The 21,574-nt window shown below is 36.1% G+C and overlaps 1 protein-coding gene across 7 annotated transcripts in view; it reads right to left on the reverse strand.

Moving 5' to 3' along the window:
• Positions 1-21,574, reverse strand: part of LOC138712253 (TGF-beta-activated kinase 1 and MAP3K7-binding protein 3-like) — a 110,068-nt gene that overhangs the window by 7,865 nt on the left and 80,629 nt on the right. For 5 of the 7 annotated variants that reach the window (XR_011335680.1, XR_011335679.1, XM_069843828.1 and 2 more), the window contains 4 exons: positions 19,945-20,055; positions 10,444-10,610; positions 6,707-6,896; positions 3,156-3,296 (listed from right to left, as the gene is read on the reverse strand). Coding sequence is in view for 5 of the 7 variants with exons in the window: in XM_069843828.1 (XP_069699929.1) it covers positions 3,156-3,296; positions 6,707-6,896; positions 10,444-10,610; positions 19,945-20,055 (609 nt within the window). In the remaining 2 variants the exon portion in view is untranslated. The remainder of the gene's footprint in view (positions 1-3,155; positions 3,297-6,706; positions 6,897-10,443; positions 10,611-19,944; positions 20,056-21,574) is intronic. The other 2 variants (XM_069843830.1, XM_069843831.1) reach the window with 2 other exon arrangements.

Consider the following 21,574-nt stretch of genomic DNA (forward strand, 5'->3'; position numbering starts at 1 on the left):
TTATTGGCACACATATTTTAATATGCAAGACAATAATATAAATTGAAAATTTCAATAAAAATGACGTTAGTGAGTCCTCGTACTTTACTGGAGAGTACTGTAAGTAGAATCTTTTAATTTTCTGACAACTGAGGTCATTTTTAAGCTATACAATAGCCTGCGAGCAGTTTATGAAACATATCACATACTTTCCAGTAATACCGTTGGCATTCACTCGCGTAATAGACACCATCGCATAATGTACACAACCAAATTTTTGACAGTAATATGTAGGGAAAAAAATTTTCGCATAATGTACGCATTACATTTTCAAACTGCTACAGTACCTGGGATAATATACAATATGACGACGATCGAAGTGATTGTGCAGTAGAGGATGATGAAAGTGATGCTACAGTAGAGGATGACGGTGATACTGAATTCAGTGCCAGTAATGAATAAGCTAACAATAGTGGTAGTGTTACCTTCACAAAGTATGACTAGTTTTTGCTTTATTTGTATTCAGTTTTAGGTTATACTGTGCTACAATTTTATTCATTTCATATGTTACGCACTTTACATTATTACTGCTCAAAAGCGTTCGATATATTGATATATTCAAATAATAGCTCGACCAGTCTTATGTTATGAGAGTGAAGCGTGGACTATAAGGACAAAAGATATAAGCAGACTAACAGCTTGCGAGATGAGATTCATGTGCCGAACAGCTGGCTACACTAAATGGGATCGAAAGAAATATTAAGATATCCTTCAAGAACTTAACGTGTCATCAGTTAAACTGGAAGGAACACGTCTCAAGAATGGTTTCATCCAGGATCCCTAAGGCAATAATGAAGTATCGTCCAAATGGGAAATGGTCACTTAGTTGGCCTATGAAAAGATGGCAAGAAAATCGCTTTTCCAGGCTGTAACAGTTCTTTTGGGACTAGTACTTGACAGGATGATGATGATGATGATGATGATATTGATGCTCTCGAAGTCATACAATCGATCATTTTTAATATTACTTAAATGTCTGATGTCAAAATCAGCTGTGATTATCACGTGGTATGTCGGGTAGTTATGATTTTTTCCCCTAACATTTTTTTCTCGCATATAATATGTACCCTGGATTTTTAATCCAAAACTTAAGGGAAAAAAGTGCATCTATTACTTGAGAAAATACGATAAAATACTATCTTTGAAATATGTTGTATACATTTCTGCAAGAAAACTCATCTGTATCGTATTTCTAAACAAAACTGGAGCATTGTAAAGTCACATGTACTTGGAGTTTACATAAGGAATAACTTTGGTTAATTTTGTGCAAAAAACAAGTTGCTCAGTTGCTGAATGTGATTATATTTTAAGAATATGATGTGCATTAGAAAAGAGATTTATGAATGTTACTTCTGTTGAAAACTGAGTGGTATGGGGACAACAGGTAAAATTCACAGAAATATTCTGATATTGCTATTCTCAACAGGACCACAATATACACAATGACTTCAGTGTTCAAATTAATAAGTAAAATTAATGTTACAAATGTGTATATTTATATTTATTGTCTTCAACTTGTTTACATGTAGTGGTGGCCCTCACGAATGTTACATATATACAATTTTGAACAATGCAGAAGTGATATTTGGAAATTATGGTTTGAGCGATGATTCTACATTCACTTGATTGACTGTGCACATAAATGTGTAACTTCATGAAAGAAATCTTGCATGTATAATTTCCTATTTCTACAATAATACTAGACGAAAATTCTATCATTTCAGTATAATGATATTTACATAAATTTTGCAACTCTGCTTTTCTGTATCAATACTTGTAATATCATGTCCTAATAACATCTCATGATACGGAGAGTTTATTTGTACTGTACAAATTACAGGTATTGAAATTTCAATACAGAACATTTCAGAATAATTTTATTTCATTATATATTATAATAGCAGACAATAAGGAAAACTAATTTTCATATCCATTTATGTTGTTTAGTCAACTGTCTGAAGACAGGTTTGAACCTCATAAGTAACACCAATAAGGCATCACTCATGAGACAACTAAGCTAGGAGGTAATAGAGTAAGGGGCCAGTTCCTTTGCCCCTCCATTGCATACATCACTGAGTAGTAAATCCAATTATAATAATATAGGTAAATTATAACTGTATATTAATAATGTACAATATAATGGACTAATTGTTTGTATTTTTTACATATCTCTCTCCCAATTACATTTTCTTATCATTGAATGCTAGCTGAAAAAGCTAGAGAGGATCGTGCTGACCACATGTTACCTTCATACTGGTTGGATGATCATGCATTTCTGTTGAAGCATGTGCACATGAGGTTAGCAGTCAGCCTTGACCTCCTATGGGCTGCCGCACCACCAATTTATTTATTTGTTATTTTATTATGCAATATACATAGTGTTGTGATTTCGTCCCCAGACTTCAAAAAAGTGGTTTCTGGCATGTTGCCTATCTATTTATCTATCTGTCTGTGTACAGTAATTTTCCCTAATCTATTGGACTAATTTTGATAATATTCAATACCTATAACTCAATTCCTTTCTATTTTCTTTTCCATCCATATCTTGGGTCCTGTTCAAAATATTTGTAACTATTTCGGAAACCAACCAGAGCAATATTCCTTAAAATGAACATAAATTAACATTGAAAACAACTCTCTAACTTCTACTTCCACAATGCAGTCCTTAATAACAGTTAAACTACAGACCTTATAGGCTGCACATAGTACTACAAGTTAAACACACCAACTCGTGCATATCACAGAAATAAAATAAACTTTCTTACCTGAGGCCAGCAAGAAGAGCACCTCATTCACAAACCACAGGATCTACATCTCACACACAACGATCAGGTTAATGTTTAGTTACATGCTACACATGAAAAACACGTGCCAACAGTTTCACTCAAAGTATTTTTAATCACAAAATACTCAACAAGTTGTAATAAACTCTGATAAGAAACAACATAATGCACTCTGTTCTGGAATGTTTTGTCCCATTAGTGACGTCACTTCACTTCACACCTGCTCAGCAGGAGTGGGCGGAGGATTCTCCACATGCATCACAGGGAGAGGGGTGAGAGGACTGGGCAGGCAGGTCTTTGCGGGGGTTGGGTGGCAGTAGCAACTGTTGGTACCTAGCACGATGCGTGGCATCTCACACGTCTCACACTTGTCCAGTAAGGGATGGTTTTGGAATGTACACTCAGTGCAGGTCCAGTGGGGACCGTCCACTGAGTCCCCAGTCGGAAGTCCTCTCCTAGATCCCGTGTTGGGCCCTGAAAAAAATTAACATAAAATGAGAGAACAGTGTCGTCTAGTAAACAGAACAAAGAAAGAACTCATTTGGGATTTATATATTACACCTCTAGAATGGATCAGTGACAATTTGGGATTTACAAAATAGAATGAACTAACATTGCTATGCATTGTCCCCCCAAAACACATTACAGTACAACTCCAATTATCTATCATCCTATTATCCGATTGGTGCATTATCCAGCAGGACTGTCTTCCTCACACTTTTTTTTTTTTTGCTGCAGAAAAAATATGAAGTACTTTACATTATGTTAGTATTGTACGTATTTTTTCTATACTTTTTTTTTAAAGATGGGACATGGCAGTTAAGTGGCCAAGCTTGGAACTACAGTGCTACAATACAAAAATCGACAGAGAATCAAATACGAAACGTACCAATGCTAACATTGTGTGCACAATAAATGTCGCCAAGAGAACTATTAAGCACTCGCCATGTGAGAATGGTAAGTTTGGCAACTCAATCATTGTTACCATTGCAACAGGCCTACCTATGTGATATTCAGTTGTTTTTCTGATCGCAGCACCCCTATCATGTCCCATCTTTAAAAAAAAAACAAGTATAGAGAGAGTTATTACCAGGGTGCGGATTTTGATGACATGTCATATTTTTTCTTTACATCCTTTGCAACGCCCATAAATATATAAATCCTAGATACGAGCTGCAGGTTAAAGAAATGTAGAGTTTTTGTGTCTTTTTTGGTTATTTTTCGCTGTTTTAATCTAAGTAATTCTTTTAATTAGAGGGCATTTTTGGTCATTTTTTAAATTTTTGGGGCATTTTTGGTCATATTCTAAATTAAGTTTATGTTAAAAACCTCAATGACGAACTAAAATTTCCCAATACAGGAAAACTCGCAAAATTAGTACTGACACTACCCCATTCAAATCTGAAAGAATTTTCTTGATAGTACGTGATATCAAAAGGAAAAAGAGAAATATAATAGGAAATGAAGCTCTCGGCTGAGTTATTGTTGTATGCCTTCCAAACAAAAGAACTGAACTGCAGCTGCTTTGAAGTCATGAATGTCCGTCCATTTATTCTCCGCCATTGGGATACACTATGCTAGATATGGAGATCTGATGAAAGATACATTTATATTTCTCTTTTATTGTAGTTAAACATTTAATTATAACCTAATTACGTAATTATTAATTGTAGCTTCGTAACAGGCCATTTGGCCTAATACTTGAAGGGAAGAAGAAGAAGAAGAAGAAGAAGAAGAAGAAGAAGAAGAAGAAGAAGAAGATTAATTGTAGCTCACACTGTAGGTTGTGGGAAAATTTGTGTTTGTGTGGGAAATTTTATACTTTTATATGGAAATACCATAGTAAACAGTCTCGAAAGCTGTTAATTTAAGGTAGGATTTTGACTACTTATGTATAGGATTGTTTATATTTCTTTTTAGCATTTTAGGTCATTTTCTAACATTTTTTGGGTCATTTTTAGGGTTTTTTAGATCATCAAAATCCGCACCTTGGTTATTACATTATGACAATCCTTTAATTTTACACAGTGTGTAGTAAGAATGCTGCTGTCGACAACAGAAACAGTTACTTGTGGGAAGAGGTGTTTTTTCCAACTTGTAAAATAGTTACTACTTGCTTTCAAAGAAAAAACCCTAAGAACTTCCACACAATTGCAAACTCGTGCACCATTCAGTATTGTCCTACTCTCTGAATGACTGTATAGATGTCAAAAGAAAACGTATTGTGCTGAGTATGGAAAAAAAGTGCAAATAACTGAATTTTGAGAAAGGAGAAACTGTGGTTCCTCTCGCATAAAGCCTCTGAAAACAGACTGAAATTATATTTCGAGTATTTATTAATTTTAAATTTTATAGCCAGTGTACTGTGATCTATAAAATCTAGTATCTTTCTAACAATTTAAATCGACCTACAGAATAGAGGATTTAGGTATTTAAAAGACTGTAGTTTTCCTTCGAAAAAATGGTACATTTAAAGACATCTCTACGAGTGAACATTTCTCTCAATGATCATTTTTTAAATAATTTTTGGTTATCATTTAATAAAGATTTCACTGTACGCTTTTCGTTCAATTTTTTGTTCACGTGACGACGAAGATAGAGTTAATCTTCGAAACACTATGATTTCCTTTTTTATTATCAGCAATGGAAAATGATTACGAAAGAAGTGAAGGAAAATGGTTAGAAGTATTTGAAGTGTGGATATGGAGAAGAATGCAAGATGTGAAATGGATAGATATAAGAAATAAAACTGTGCTAGGAAGAGTGGATGAAGAAAGACTAAAGTTTAAACTGATCAGGAAGAGAAAAAAAACTGTCTGGATCATGGTTAAGAAAAAACTGTCTGCTGAAAAACGTACTGGAAGGAATGATGAATGGAAGAAAAATTCGGAGCAGAACATGATGTCAGATGATAGACAACATTAAGATACAGGGACCGTGTGTGGAGACTAATTGGAAGGCAGAATACAGGAAAGATTGGAGAATGCTAGGTTTGCAGTAAAAGACCTGCCCTTGGGCAGAAAACTATAAATGAATTGTGCAAATCTGGCTTTCAGGTAGTAGCTCCCTGTGAAGCAGGTTTGAATAATTTCAAGGAAAAATTGTTCCGGGGCCGGATATTGGTCCTGGGACCCTTCGTTTAGCGCACGAATGCTCTCCTGACTGAGCTACCCCAGGAACTATACACGACACCATCACAATTCTTCCTTTATATCCACACAACTCAAATGGGCTGACAAGACGACAAAACCCAACTTTGAGTGCACACAAATTCTGTGTGACTTAAATTGTAGCTTCCTGTTAACGTACCTCAGTAACGAAATATATTATGCAAATCTGGCTTTCAGGTAGTAGCTCCCTGTAAAGCAGGTTTGAATAATTTCAAGGAAATTCGTGTATAGTTCCTGGGGTAGCTCAGTCGGGAGAGCATTCGTGAGCTAAGCGAAGGATCCTGGGATCAATACCCTGCCCCGGAACAATTTTTCCTTGAAATTATATAAATGAATTGGTTGGTTGCTAATGTCCGCATATTGTAGTTCAAGGCTGGGCACCAAGAGCGAATTCACGGTGACCCATATGACTTCTCTTCAACCCCTTTCTTCTCCACTGAGCAGCATTGATGCCGTGACAGATGAATATTAAGCGTCCCCGTTAGAGTCTGGATTCACTCCCGGTGCCCAGCCCTGTTGTAGTTTTTCCATTTGCTTTCTTGCTTCCCAGTATCATATTGACAGATCTGCAGCTGTTAAATTTTTACAGTTCTTGAGATGTGTCATATCCATTATACTTCTTTACAAAGTACACAATTAGGAGTAGGAAAAATATGATTGAAGACAGTCCAATCTACATCTCTTCTTGATAACGCTGCACCAGACATTACTTACGTGGGGGAGGGGGAGGTGCTGGGGGAAAGATGAAACCTCTCTGCCCAGTGTAAATGTTCTTGTAGAACTCCTCATCAGTTTCGCCAAGGGGCACTCTTGCATCCATGCTAAGGTCCACTTCATGCGTCATCTTCTTGCACTCTTCCTGAAGTTTCTGTATCTCCAGTCGCAACTCTTGTACCTTCTGTAGCTGCAAAAAAGCAGTCACATATCACAAAGGACATATAGACCAGCTAACATTTACACTTCTCAGAAGTCATACAAAATTATTACATTTTCTACAGACAGGAGTTATTTCACAGAAGTACAAAGTAATATTCCCTTGATGCCCCCACTGCAAATGTCTCCATGCGGCTGGTAGGCCAAACCAAACTCCCGAGAGTAATGAACAAGTGGGCCAGGGAAATAGAGCAAACATAGAATGCAGCACTTACTTATAAATACTGCTGAAAATTCTGCCCATTTATATGTACATATTCTTGATACCTTCATAGGAAATTAGCGTTTACCCAGTGAAGTTCATAATTTCAAATATGCCTACCTTCCTCCAAATATTGTCTATACCTCTATGTTAAGCCGTGCCATATTTCTCTCTCTATGAGAGCTCAACAATTAATATAACCAGCTATTTTCAAGATATTACGTGGCTTTGAAAACAAATGGTTATCAGAATGTTACTGTTGCCTTTCTTTTAAAAGTTTCTTTCTCTGGTACACAAAGAGTATTAAGATTGTACTAAATCACAGCTATGGCTGCGTGGTCTAGAGCATCAGACTGTCACGCAAGCACTCTGGGTTCGCATGTGGACAAGGTCACAGTTGAAGTTTTTCTTGGAGTCTGTATTACTTTCAAATGAGCTGTAATTTCTTAAGACCTCACTTTAGAAGAAATTGTCTCAAACAAAAGTTTCCCCGATTTGTTAAGAAGAACTAGAATACTCCAAAAAAAATTCCCCATCATTTCATAAAAAATATCAGAGCTGTCAATCATGCCCAATGACTGGGGCTCAACGGAATGCCGTCCATTACACAATTTGAAAGGCCCCTCCCCTAATAAGATTTGGAAAAATCAGCATTTAGTTTTATTGATCCATTTAAGGATAACAAACTTGTGGGCCACCCATCCAGAGCAGAGAACAGCATCAAATGGATGACCAAAGGGCCTTTTAAGGACATCAGGTCCACCGCTGTCAAGTAAAGGTTAGCATGCCTCACTGTGAAACAAGCAAGCCTGGGTTCAAATCCTGGTTGGGACAAGTTATCTGGTGAGATTTTTTTCCAGGGTTTTCCCTCAACTCATTAAGAGCAAATGCTGGGTAACTTTTGGCGCTGGACCCTGAACTCATTTCACTGGCATTATCACCTTCATCTCACTCAGACGCTAGATAACCATAACAGTTGATAAAGCGTCGTAAAACAATTAAAAAAGGACATCAGTAATTAGATCTTGAGCCTGAAAAATATCGACTTGAGGATTGCGATCCACAGTACTGTAATAGGGTATCATATTATAGCGATGCATATGTTACGATGATAAAACCACATATGGAGACTTTGTGAACTGGATTAAAAAACCCAGTGGGCAAGTATTCTATGAAAGTAACTCACAAAAGTTCAAAACTGTTGTCCTCAGGGTCTGGTGCTTATTATGTTTACCCCTGGACCTAAAATTTTTAGGTAGTGATAAAAAATTTTCAGCACAACTTCTTTTGAAACGAAGGTAAAACCAGAGGAGTTTAACTCTTCTGATGGAAGTTGTATTCTCATAGACATTCGTTAGTTTGCCGCATTGGGTCGGAATATGGTACCTGTGTTCCAATCAGTGAGCTCTATACTAAACTGGAGGCACCACTGCAATGCTCTTTCTTGTCTGAAAGCGTGACTGTTGGTGAGGGTATTGCTCTCTCTTTCTAACTAATGTGTTTCAATGAGTCTTTCGTGAGGTTCATACTGCACATGCGCAGTATTGTTATTGTGGACAATAGCATTCACTGCAAGAGAGACAAGGACAGCACTATGTTAGAAAGAGATAGCAATACGCTCAGGCGCTCAGCATTCACATCACGCTTTTAAAGCATTGAGTTGTGCCTCCTGTTTAGTATAGAGCTCACTGGTTCCAATGGGAATAATAGGAAGAAACTGGTTACAAGTGTTGCCAATCTGACAATTTTAAAACTATATTATGAATACTCAATATTTACAGGATTTGTCAGTTTTATAACATTTAGATTATTATTATTAAACTATAAAATCGCTCCTTGTATAGCCGATTTACAATTTCAGTTGGAGACAAAGTAGTTATATTAGTTACATTTCTTCAGTTGGCCAGTGATTAGATGGTGGAAAACCTGTTATGCTTGAATATTACAGAAAAAGGCCGTCAGCGTTGCCATATGTACGAAAATTATCGTATGGATAAGATATTTCTTACTTCCTGTATGCTGCAAGAGAGAAACCTCTCCTCGTATGCAAAATGTGCGAGAATTCTAATATCCCATCATTTCTGACTGTAACGTCTAATATTTAATAATGTTGAAATGAGTACGGTCAGAACTTTAATAAAGGGTGCAGAATGATGTTATAAATGAACATTATGTTCAGATGAAATTTAAAATACACTCGAGAAGAACAAAAATAGGCATTTATTTCAATGACAGAAATTTGATTGGTGACTGAAGCTACATTTACAATAAGTCTAAATCCCAGGCCGATGATGTGAACAGATCGGGTGACAGAGGAAAAGTGTTGTTAATGGTTTTCAGTTTAATGTTCAACCAATATATTCATATCCATATGTCAAATCAAACACTATATGTGGTAAGCATATTATGATTAAACATTTCATTTCATTTAAACTAATAATAATATGGGGAGTAATATGAAAAATACTAATAATAATATTGTGTGTGTAATAATATCTGTAATAACCGAATGCACTGTGTAGCATCAGATGTAGTTCCGATTTTTGTCACCAATGGCTTGGCTTTAATATCGCTTCGAAAGTATACATTGAGTTGATAAATTATTTGTCTATGAATATAATTACCAGTCTTTTGTTATAAATTTATGGTACATAAAAAGGAAATCTCCTGTGAGACTGCAGAGTTCTCAGATAGAGAAAAAAAGAGAATCAATGTATCAGGAAAAGTTCGTGGACTCATTTCGTTCTTCAGAATCAGAGATTAGTGTCACCAAGATGTATTCTTTTTCGAAGTAGATATCTTGAAAAGTGTTACACTTTTTACAATGATATATCCACTTGTATGAACGATATAAACCATTCATTCTTCGCCTACTTGTACAGGATAGTGTACCACGTGGTTATTACCCCTAATTTACTTAGAAAACTCTAGTCTTACAACTTCTCTTTCATCGTTAGAAATTAATTACCAAAACTTGCACAGTTCGAAATCTTGGTATTATAAAACATATTCTACTGATTTCAGTGGGTGCTGTCACGGCTACTCTCTTCTTAAAGCAAGAACCACTTTTTTCCGAAAAAAATGTGGCTTTTTCTTTCTTAGTAAATATTTTCCAACTAAAAAATTCGAATGTTTCGAAGTGATTCAGACATAAAACAACTCACTTTACTATCTTACTGAAGCTGGTACGTTGTTCAGAGGTAATGCCTTTCAAGGAATCTATTTCGATAAAGAGAAAGTCACCATGTTGGCACCAACCTCTGATTCTGAAGTCCACAAACACTCGGCCTTAGTACTTCTATGTGCTACACATTACCACAGTGGACACGACCGGTAGAGACAGAGTCTGCTTGCGCCGTTGCCGTTGCTCCAAGTCTCTTCTCATCTCCTGAACCTCCCGTTGCATTGCACGCAGGTTCTCTTTCTCTTTGTACAATTCCTTCTGCAGTTTATTCTTCCGCTCTAGCTGTTGCCGCAATAGAGCTGAAACAAAAGAAAAACATCAGCTCAAGTAAGATAATAAAGGATCAAATCTCGAAGATCAATAATTTATTATAATAATTGGAAGTGATTACGCTCGTAATGTAAGATCATTAGTGATAATTTATACTGTAACAGAGATTGTAAAGAGATAATTTTATTAGGTCACGCAATTTTCCCAACGGATAAGCGGCCGGATGGCATGATTCTTTACTTTCAAATGCCAATGTTTAGATTTCTCACAAGTTTAGTTGTTACAATATTATTATTGATTCCGCCTGTTTATCAGCAACTTCTCCGACACAGCAGCCTTGCCAGAAGTCTAAACACTAGCTGCAGGCGTAATTATTATTTATTACTGATTCCGCCTGGTTAATCGGCAACTTCTCCGACACAACAACCTTGCTAAAAATCTAAACATTGACTGCAGGCGGACGCATATCCCAGAAAATTGTTGCTATGAGAAGAGCTTTCATGACAACGAAGATGATATATGTTTTCACATGCTTCCCTGTAATGCAGTTCTCTGTCATGTTGCAAATATTACAGTTCGTAGTTCAATACATGCTGCATCAAATTTGGGTTATGTGGGTTTACTGGTTCTCAAGTTACTCGTATTAGCATCTGTTTGTCAACTATCCGAAGATAGGTTTGAACCTCACAAGTCATAACTCATGAGGCAACTAAGCCAGGAGATAATGGGGAAGTGTGGCCAGTTCCTTCCCCCCTCCATTGCATACATTGCTGACTAGTAATATATTACACTAGTCAGACTTCAGATGTATACAAACAATTTTATTGTTCTTCCTCTGACACATCGTTAAGTGAGATGTACTGCCTAGTACCTTTTAATTACTAGGCCATATAAGAATTGCGTAACAGTTTTACTCTGTTTGTGCTGAAATTAAATATATAATAATATTTTTGTCCCGATTCCTCCAATTTTAAATCACAACAACTCATCAGTAAATGCAAGTCATTAATTATGTACAAGTTCATACAGAATAACTACAATTGTATTGTAATCATTCATAATACATTTTTTCATTAATTGCGAGTACATGGTTGTTCGTCATTCACCCATATGAGGCCAGTTGTGTAGACCAATTTACCATTGTCCAGGATGCGCCATAAGAGGCTGGTATACGTTATACCCGCAGTGAGATGATGATGAAGATTTGTTGGGATGCCACAGGGAAACTGGAGTTCCAGGAAAAAATCCGTGTTACCTGGATCACGGGCTTTCCCAAAACAAGTTATAAATCTGGGTTACGCCGGAGATCGAACGCGCCTCCACAGGATTATAAGTTCAGAGTCCTAGCCATTAGACCACCATGACAGCACAGCATTCATAATACTATTTTTATATGTATTTAAATTTGTACTCAAAAGTGACATAAAGGCAAATATTTATGTTATTAAAAAAAAACTAAAAATACAGTAATATTCTTTTCTTTAAAAAAATCAGCAGTACCGTCAATCAGACGTCCTAACACTAATTGATTCGGTAGAAATTCATCCAACATAACAAGGAAGATTTATAACTAGTGGCCACTAATTCTCCGAGAAAAGCGATCTTTGAGACATTTTTCTCATTCTGTAGTCTAGTGCGCTAGGAGCGATAAAAACTTGAAAGTAAAATAGCAATTAAAATGGAAATAACTGTGAATATAAATATTTACTTATTTCACGAAATCATTTTTCATTCTATACTTATTGTACCGTTTCATATCGTTAGTTTATTCCACGCAATAAAAACAAAATCACGAAAAAAGTCTTATTTTCTTCAGACTAACATAACATCACAATGTATGTTTTATTTAAAATAAAGATTCACTTAATATCTTACTAAAATTGTTTTATGTGCATAATTTACTGATAAATTGATTCCTAGGTAACCTACTAAATATAAATCAAATCTATTCAATTACTTCAGAGATATAAGTAGGTAATTAAACGACAATATATCAAATACTACGTTTTATAGCGTCAATGGAATTGGTGATAGCAATACGAGAAGAGGCAGTGTGTTCACCATGTGATTACCTGACATTCGCCTTAGTTGGGAAAACCGTCGCGAAAAATCCCAACCAGTAATCAGCCCAAGTGGCAATAGAACCCAGGACTGTTCCGAATCAGCAGGTGCACGCGCCTACCACCTGAGCTACAACGGTGGCCTTATCTGGGAGAAATCATTTACATAGACAGACATGTCAAACTTCTGTAGCCCTACTTCTTTGGTATCGAAAGTGCTGTAAAGTACAGTACATTTCCGAAAATTTCGAAACTAATGTTTCGCAATATTACAATATTTTCTTTTTTAGGATTGCCAACCGTCTTCGTTTCGCCTACACAATCCAGGAACTGAGATTTCATGCTGTCTGGACGAGCTGGATGAAGATGTACTATATTGTAACTTTGTATCTTAAGAAGTGTGTACGAACATATTGGTTCTGATGAGTCTGTGGACATGCTGTGAATTACTAAAATTAGTATCATTTTGTAATGTCAACAATCCCAGTATCTAATGCCTTCTATGAAGAATTATTAGTTTACTCGCTCACAGATAACAGAAACGAGTTGTCTGAAAATGTGTTCAAGGTAGAGCTGCGAGTAAAAGGTAATTTAGGAGTACCATGTTCTGAAATTGTGAAGATTCTTAAAGACAATTCTAGTATTATTTCTGCAGCAAAAAGTGAAAAGAAATACAGGTTTAAGAGGGACTAATAATGATGTCATTGAAAAGTTAACATCGTCTTCCAGTGTTTCAAATTTCCATTATGTTGTGTTGTGGTTTTCACAGGGGGTTATTAAATATTACAACTGATTATTATCAGTACGTATGCTTCGATGGTAATTGTGTGTCAGTATTTCCTTGTAGATCCAAATTTAAAATTTGAATTATGTCCAGGAATAAATCAACAGAAAGTTAGAATCTCTACTCTTTACAGCTCGCATAATGTAACGTAATAGTACTGAAACAGTATTTACTAAAAAGTAAAAATCTAGACCCTAATAACATTTTTCCCTTCAAAATCCAATATTTCCAAATTTATTACTGCGACTTTGAGGAAAAGTCAATATTTCGAAAGCCACGGCGCTTCTAATGGACAAATTTACCAATCACATCATCCGCATCTGTACCTCCATGAAACTTACGACACAGTACTACCAAACAGGAGAAATAACAATGCAACAATAACTACGGTAAAACAGACAAAATATACTGGAAGAGGACGGCTGGAGTCGAAGACAGGTCCGTCCAGAAAGGCGATAGGCCTGGCAGCAGAACTGTACATGAAATATTTATTTTGGCTCCCATGGTATTTACGCATTCCATGGTCCATGTGGGTGGGTGTGTGGGGCGCCCGTTCGGCTAACTTTAGCTGACTGAGGAAAGGGCAAGGATGCGAAGACTGGCGAGTGTATCGATCACGCGACTTTCATCTGTCATAAATCGCATCAAGATCGATTCGCCGCCACCGACCGCCAGTCAGCTGAAGAAGGAACAAAACAGAAGCGTGCACTAATTGAATTTCACTGCCACCAAGAAGGCACAACGCTGTCATGTGCACACTCGCACAAGTCTGAGGAAGGTTAATGGTTTTCGGTAAAAATTAGGGAATTAAATAATAATTTTATTTTCTAGGAAAGTTATGGGATTTACAAATTATGTAACAACCAGACATGAGGTCTACAATTAAGAAGACTCAAGTCGATTAGAAACGTGATGACGTATCACGAGGAAATAAATGGAAGGCCTGCAGGAAAAAAGACTATCACAGAGATGCATCGATCTGTAACTATTAGCCTCAGATATTAGTCGAAATTTCGTAAAAACGTAAGCCTAATTTGACATAACTGTTCAAGAGCAAAAACTCTCCCATATCTTGAATTAGTAGCAGCTGTAATAATAATAATAATAATAATAATAATAATAATAATAATAATAATAATAACAACAACAACAGCTTCCTGCTACACAATACTTAACATAATGCCACTTAAATTATTTATTAAGTACTAACCTGTTTGCAGCAACAGAAATAGACAGTATTGCATAGTCCTCAACGTTACAGAAACAAGAAATACAAAAATATTGGGATTCGTCGTAACTGGAAAGAAATATCAGCCGATAAACAGACTTTATAACATAATAGACGTACGAGTATCTGGTCTCGTTCTTGAAATCTCCAACAGAAATAAAATGAAATTAGGAACCCATATACAGTAGTTGTAATTATACCGTATAGCCGACCGATGGTGAAGTTAAACGAATTTAGAACAGAAATAAGTTACAACAGCTCTTTCAGTCAGAAGTTATATCAAAGACATGTGACACTAATTTGAAGAAATGCTATCTACCTAGTATTATAGGCAAGTCAGAAAGTAGTCGTAAATAACAAATAAATTAAATAAATCCGCAGGGCAATCGCCCATTAAGAGCCGACTGTTGGCCACACGCCCACATGCCTCCGCAGCGGTGAACGATCAACCAACCAGAACGGAGGTATCGTGTGGTTAGCACGATGATCCCTCCAATCATTATAGCTGGTTGTCGCAACAGGATTTCACTACCTATCGTAGCTCCCCAAATGCATCGATGCTAGGTGGGCACCGGTTCCATATACTGGCAGACATTTCATGAGAAAATTTCTTCCCCCATGAGGACACGAATCAGCGCGCATTTCGTAACACGAGTCCTAGGCATGATGCCTCAAATCACGACACTACGACGCGGACTGTAAAGAAATACACGTCATAATTCATAAAGTAAGAAAATCTGTGCTACAGACCTTAACTCTTTAAATTTTTTATATCAGAACACTAAGCATCTAAAATGTATTGAATAAACCTCAGTTACTACATTCTCTATATTATATTGCATAAGCGACATAAAAGTGTCTGAAGAACTCATTTCATAAGAAGAATTTTTGACTGTGAACTACGTATGTTGAGAATATGTGTACTATGTTAATTTCTCATTAACACTTACATAATAATAATCACATGAAAGTGTTCCAATCATTTTGAAGCACGGTGTATATTGTATAGTTTAGGTAAATAATGTATGTAATTAATTTGTTCATAAATTTATTTGCGAAAAATTTATCTTCTCACCATTCGTGAGCTGCCACAAGGGACAAAGAGTACTTAACCATAGAAATTTTTACAAGTTCATGAAAAAACTGTAATCATTAAAGATTATATTTACAAAAATCGACCTTTAATAATTGGCATGAATATTAAAATATGTCAGACTTTGATTTGGTCATCTCGAGTCACAAAATTTTTTTTATGGGAAGAGACACTAATCCAATAACAATGAAACGCTCGTAACTAAGAATAGTGACTATCCCCGATCTTGGCCTGAAAGCTATTTGAACTTGGAATATGTTTAACGAAAAGTAAAAATAAATATGCAAATAATAATTAATTTCTCGGAAAAATAGGAATATGGAGCTATTTTATTTAATTTCCTTTTATTTTCTCATCTTGTGCAAGATAAAAAATTAGAAAATGAAATCACTTTACTAAAATTTACTATATTCCATAAACATATTTTCCCTATAAATTGACTCGTAGATAATATGGCGAGTGAGTGGGTAAAGTGCGTTAACTCCACAGATGGTCGAAACTGAGTTCTTAAGTTCAGATGGTAGAGCAAAACGAGAAGCACGTTTATGTACAGTGCGGGTAACTCCTACCTCGATTAGAAGCATAGCTATGTGATTGTGTTTTCTACGTTGATTCGCCAAGAGCATAGTTGTGCGTGTGTAAAATCTGTTAACTCCAGTAGTTGACAATTAAAGCGTTTGCCACAACTTTTAGAACATTTCTGGTTTCAAGAGACAGTTGCACCCGGTACGATTTATGTCACTTATAAGCAGTTTAAGTGTCGAAATTAACAGAAAATAAAGATGTTCTCGAGTGAAAATGAAAGATTTGAGATTTTAATGATGGTTGGATATGGTGACGGGAAACGTACACAAACGTACACGTATATGAAACACAACCAAATCGAAGTCCTATTTATCAATGTACTGTGAGTAGAATAGTAAAATTCAGGGAACATGGACATCAGAGCCGTGACCGACAACTAATAAAGATTTTGAGCCAGACATTTTGCTAACAGTGAAAGATAATCCACACTCTTCACTTCATGAATTACAATCTACATTTGATGTATCGAGAACAACCATATGGAGAATGCTGCATCGCTCTAAATATCATCCTTATAAAGAATAATAAACATTTTTATTAACACATTTTCATTAAACCTTTAAAATTTGACATATACTATACACATACATACATCTGAACATTTTATCAGAAAAACGGTGAAAAAGAAAAGGCAATGAGAATGATGGTGAAAAATAATTGCAATACAAAATTATCAGAACGATTACTGAGGTATTGATTGATTCATGATACACAACAATCAAAATACGGTAGCTGTTTAAAGCAAGTTTACCTACGAACACAAAGCACAACACAATGATAGCATATAAACATGCATTCTACCAGGGATTCGAACCTACAACATTGCCACCAGGTCTCTTGCTACACCCTTCACATTCAAGCTTGCAGATTAAATGTTAGCTGGGTTTTCGTGATTAATTGGAGGGGGGGGGGAGCAGGAAGACCGTCGGATAATCCGATGATCGATTAAGCGAGGTTCTACTATAATTCTACCTATACAGTGCTTTTCATTTCCCTAGTAAGGTTTCATAATGAGCTTCATACTTAGGGTTTTTTTCGGCGTGTACTAGGCGGAAATACGATGCGACCCTTGTGTTACGACGTCATCACGACATTTATCTTGCACTTACAAAAAATCACACTGACGATGAACAAATATCCATGGCCTAGAGTGGATTCGAACCCCATGATGTAACCTTATAAGCAGATTTAAAATTGCGCTATAGTCATTGCGAACATCACGGTAGGTAGACAAGCAAGCACTCGAGAAGTTCGATGAAGATATCAGGAAAAATTCTCAGATGTTCACATTCCATATCGTTCAACGATCCATGGCCTTATGAATAAATTCCGGGAGACAGGAAGTGTTACAGATAAGAAGCGTACAGTAGAATACAGCGTACTGTCCTCACTGATAATTTGAATGACATTGCACAACGCTTGGAAATTTCCCTAAAATCCACTCCATCCTCTTTCGATGGAAACTAGTACATTTTACAATTCTATGCAAACTGTTATAAAATTATTTAAGTTGAGGGGAAACAGTTATGAATGCGCAACCAATGTTAGACGGCGAAAAATTCAAGTGCAAAAAAAATTACAACCCTGAAACTTTTACACAATATAAAAGAGACAGGCTACCTCCCTTAAACCACAAATTGAATTTTGTATTGTACAGATATTATAAAGCATATTTTTTTTATGTGAATATGTCTCTACGTTAGGTCCAGTACCAGAGTACCACCTCAGAAAGACGACCGACACATTTTCAGGCCAGTTTTGTCCAGCCTATAATTTATAAACTCAATGACATATTCCAATAAAGTAAACGGCAATCGATACGCGGGACGGGAGAATTTGAGGCACTAAATGGCGGATTGCGCGGCAGCCGAGACAGTATAACTCGAGAATGCGAAGTGATAGAACGTTCGCAGTGGTGTCAAACGATTCGTAACGAATAAGGCTACAATCTTAATTGAGCAACAAATCAACAGTCGACAAGTTCAATTTGAAAAATTCACTAGTGAAGTTGAGTGAAGAGAGAAATTTCACTATAACGAAGTATATGCAGCGCAAATGAGAGCGAATGTGTAAGCAATGGATACCTTACATTCAACATCCCATCTCGAGATGTATTCACAAATTTTTGTATGAAATAATGTGTTTTCACATTTTTTTATTTTACTTTTTCAACCACATTTTAGCATTCAATTTTGTTCATTTTAATATTAGAGTTCTGAATCGGTATCTCATTCATCATTATGCTAGTAATGAAATATTCTGAAAAGTCTGGTGTGTCTATCGTGCTTATTGCTTCGAGAAAAGTGCACCAAAAGTAATATATAGACACTACATATTTTTTTCTTGTTTAGTAAAATTGACTTGCAGTTTTAACATAATAATGTAATCAAAATTTAGACTCAAAATTAAAACATCCCAGGGCCATAATCTGATTCATCTGCATTCCCTTTATCTTCTTTTCGTCCTTCCTTTGGTTATGCTAGCCTCTTCTGTAGCATTTGCTGTGGCAATTTCACTTTTCGGAATGCGATCCATGTCGATGTTCTTCAGTCCAGTCTCTTCATTTAACCCATGCTTCATCTAATCTCTAATACATATTTTTTTTACACTCCACCACTGAAACACATTATAGCATCGTCAACCCTGAACTTCACTGCTCCTATTCTTACACAGACAGTCTTAAGCAGTGTTGTCCAAATCTAAAACTTTCGGGATTTTGTGTCTTGCCATGGAGGCACTTTTCAAAAAGTTCTTCTTGGCTGAGATCTCTGAATATGGGTTTGATTGCAAGCAGGATATTCTCTGTAATGTAATGTTTGTATTTGTAGTTTGGTTGTTATAGCGGGGTTGTTGAATTTTCACAAACTATTGGTTTCCCAAAACTGAGATCGCAAGCCGTATGCTACAGCTCTGCATATTGCTACACGAGATTTATTACTTTGAATTATTTCGCAAAATGAAATCGAACCTAAATATTCCATCATTTATTGAATTAAATGTAATCAAGGATTACACAAAAAAAAATCGAAATATCCTAACCCGTCTAAGTGGTAGAAAACGACTCAATCCCTGCATTTTATAACAAGATTGCTTACAATTCTCTGTCTTCCCTAAATCTTCACTCAAAGAAGCTTTCTTTCCACAATCTTTAGAACTAGTATGGTTTTTCCAACAAGTTCACATAATGACCGAGATATCAGAATTATTTATTCATTAGCAACTAAAGCTTTACTCTTATCACTCATTTCACTGGCACACGTTTGGCACTTGGAAGATCAGAAGTGAATCTAAGTTTTTTTTTTTTCTTTTTATACGAAGCACTAACATTGCTGTTAACTTCTTCATGTGAATACTCTTCTTCTGTTCCTTCTGTTCATAAAACCTATCTGTTTACTTTCAAGGATTTGTTTCCTCGAAACTTAGGTTTGTATCCAAACTTCTTTGTTCTACACATTTTGATTATAAACACATGTAAAAACTACCAACAAAATCTTACAAAGTCGTCCACACACAAGAGAGAGAGACGTCTAGTTCAAATCATGCTACGTCCTCAAATGACAACAAGAGACGTTCAGCCATACTACGTTCTCAAATGGCGGCAATGTATAATTACCTTCAGTGTAGTACTCTAGGAAGAATTTCTCCCTGGATCCATATTCACTTCTGGTAGATGGCAGCACCAGTTCATGCATCGTAACACCAGTCCCGTCTTCCAATTGCCACACTGTGTAGCACAGAGAGAGGCAGCATTTTATGCATTGCCCACAGAGTCAAAATAATCCATTTAAAGGCTTGTTGCATGACATAATACAATTCCAATTATATCACGCGCATGCATCATACTTCTATAATTTTAGCCGTAGCGCTAACCATAATTAAAAGTTTGAATAATGATTAATGATTACCAATTATTATTATTATTATTATTATTATTATTATTATTATTATTATTATTATACTGAATTAAGCATAAGTTACAACGTTCCCATTTTTTTTTCCTATACCGTACTTCAACTACGTTCCAAACTTTGTGTCGCTAGTTCAATGTGATTACTGCGGTTATGTCAGAGCTTAACTGCGTATAACAGTATGATTAAACATTAAATACAGTAATAATGAGGAAATATATATAAATAACGCCTGTAACATAATTTTTACTTTCTATGATGTATACCTAATTTTTAGCTTTGTAAGAAATTATTTTCTGAATACTCTACTTTAAAATGTATAAGCGTAGGGGAAAAACCCTTAGATCTGGATGTTTCGTGCTCGAGAAGGTTGGACAGTAGCCTACACATCTATACATTCACTCATGGCGCAACAATGAAAGGAGAGAGAGGAAGATTAATTATTAAACACTACATTACAATCAACTCCACTGAAATGAAAAATATATTCCCTCTAAAACAAAGACAATCTTTAATATCAGCAAATATTTTGGAGTTGCTGAGATCATAGCTGGAAACGGTACGAACCAGGAATATTACCTATATATAACAAATCTATTCCAATTATAATGCCTCGACATTCATCAACTACTACTAATATTACAAATAATAGACGCTACAACAACTAAAACACGCAGTAGCTCCAAAATGAAAGATGGAGTGGCATATCCTGTCAAATATGGTAATACAGACTCACGTAACGCCATGCAGTGCCTGCTTTTCGTCACAACACAGTCGCTCCTTCTCACACGAATGAGAAACAAAACAAGAGCGGCGTTACGTCACGTTCTCGCTCTTTGAGATAACAGCTGACCTCGCGACGGAACACAACCGCCGTGTTTCGAACACAGTGCCGGATTTTACTAATTTTATCGAAATTTTCTGGCAATTTATTACGATTACCTTCTAAAGCGACACTTCATATAACATCCCGACATTAAATGTTGTCATTTCATACACACGCAGTACTGAATTCAGAAATAGGTCTTTTTATAGAGAGGAAAGGTGAATTCCTGGAGAGGAACTGTTCTGGCTTATAAAATAAAATTATTGAAAAAAAGTCAGCAATCAAAAACTGCAATACTTTTGCCATTTTTCATCTGTGTAGTACTTTCAAACTATATTTTATTTTTACACCCTACATAATATAATTAGGTAAAAAAAAAAGGTATCCCCGTAACATGCCATGAAGGCACTTGGGGGGCATGGAGGTAGAGCCCCATGCTTTCCATGACCTCGGCACTAGAATGAGGTGGTGTGGTCGGCACCACGCTCTGACCGCCTTTTACCCCCGGG

The sequence above is a fragment of the Periplaneta americana genome, chromosome 13 (genome assembly GCF_040183065.1).
Source record: "Periplaneta americana isolate PAMFEO1 chromosome 13, P.americana_PAMFEO1_priV1, whole genome shotgun sequence".
NCBI lineage: Eukaryota > Metazoa > Arthropoda > Insecta > Blattodea > Blattidae > Periplaneta > Periplaneta americana.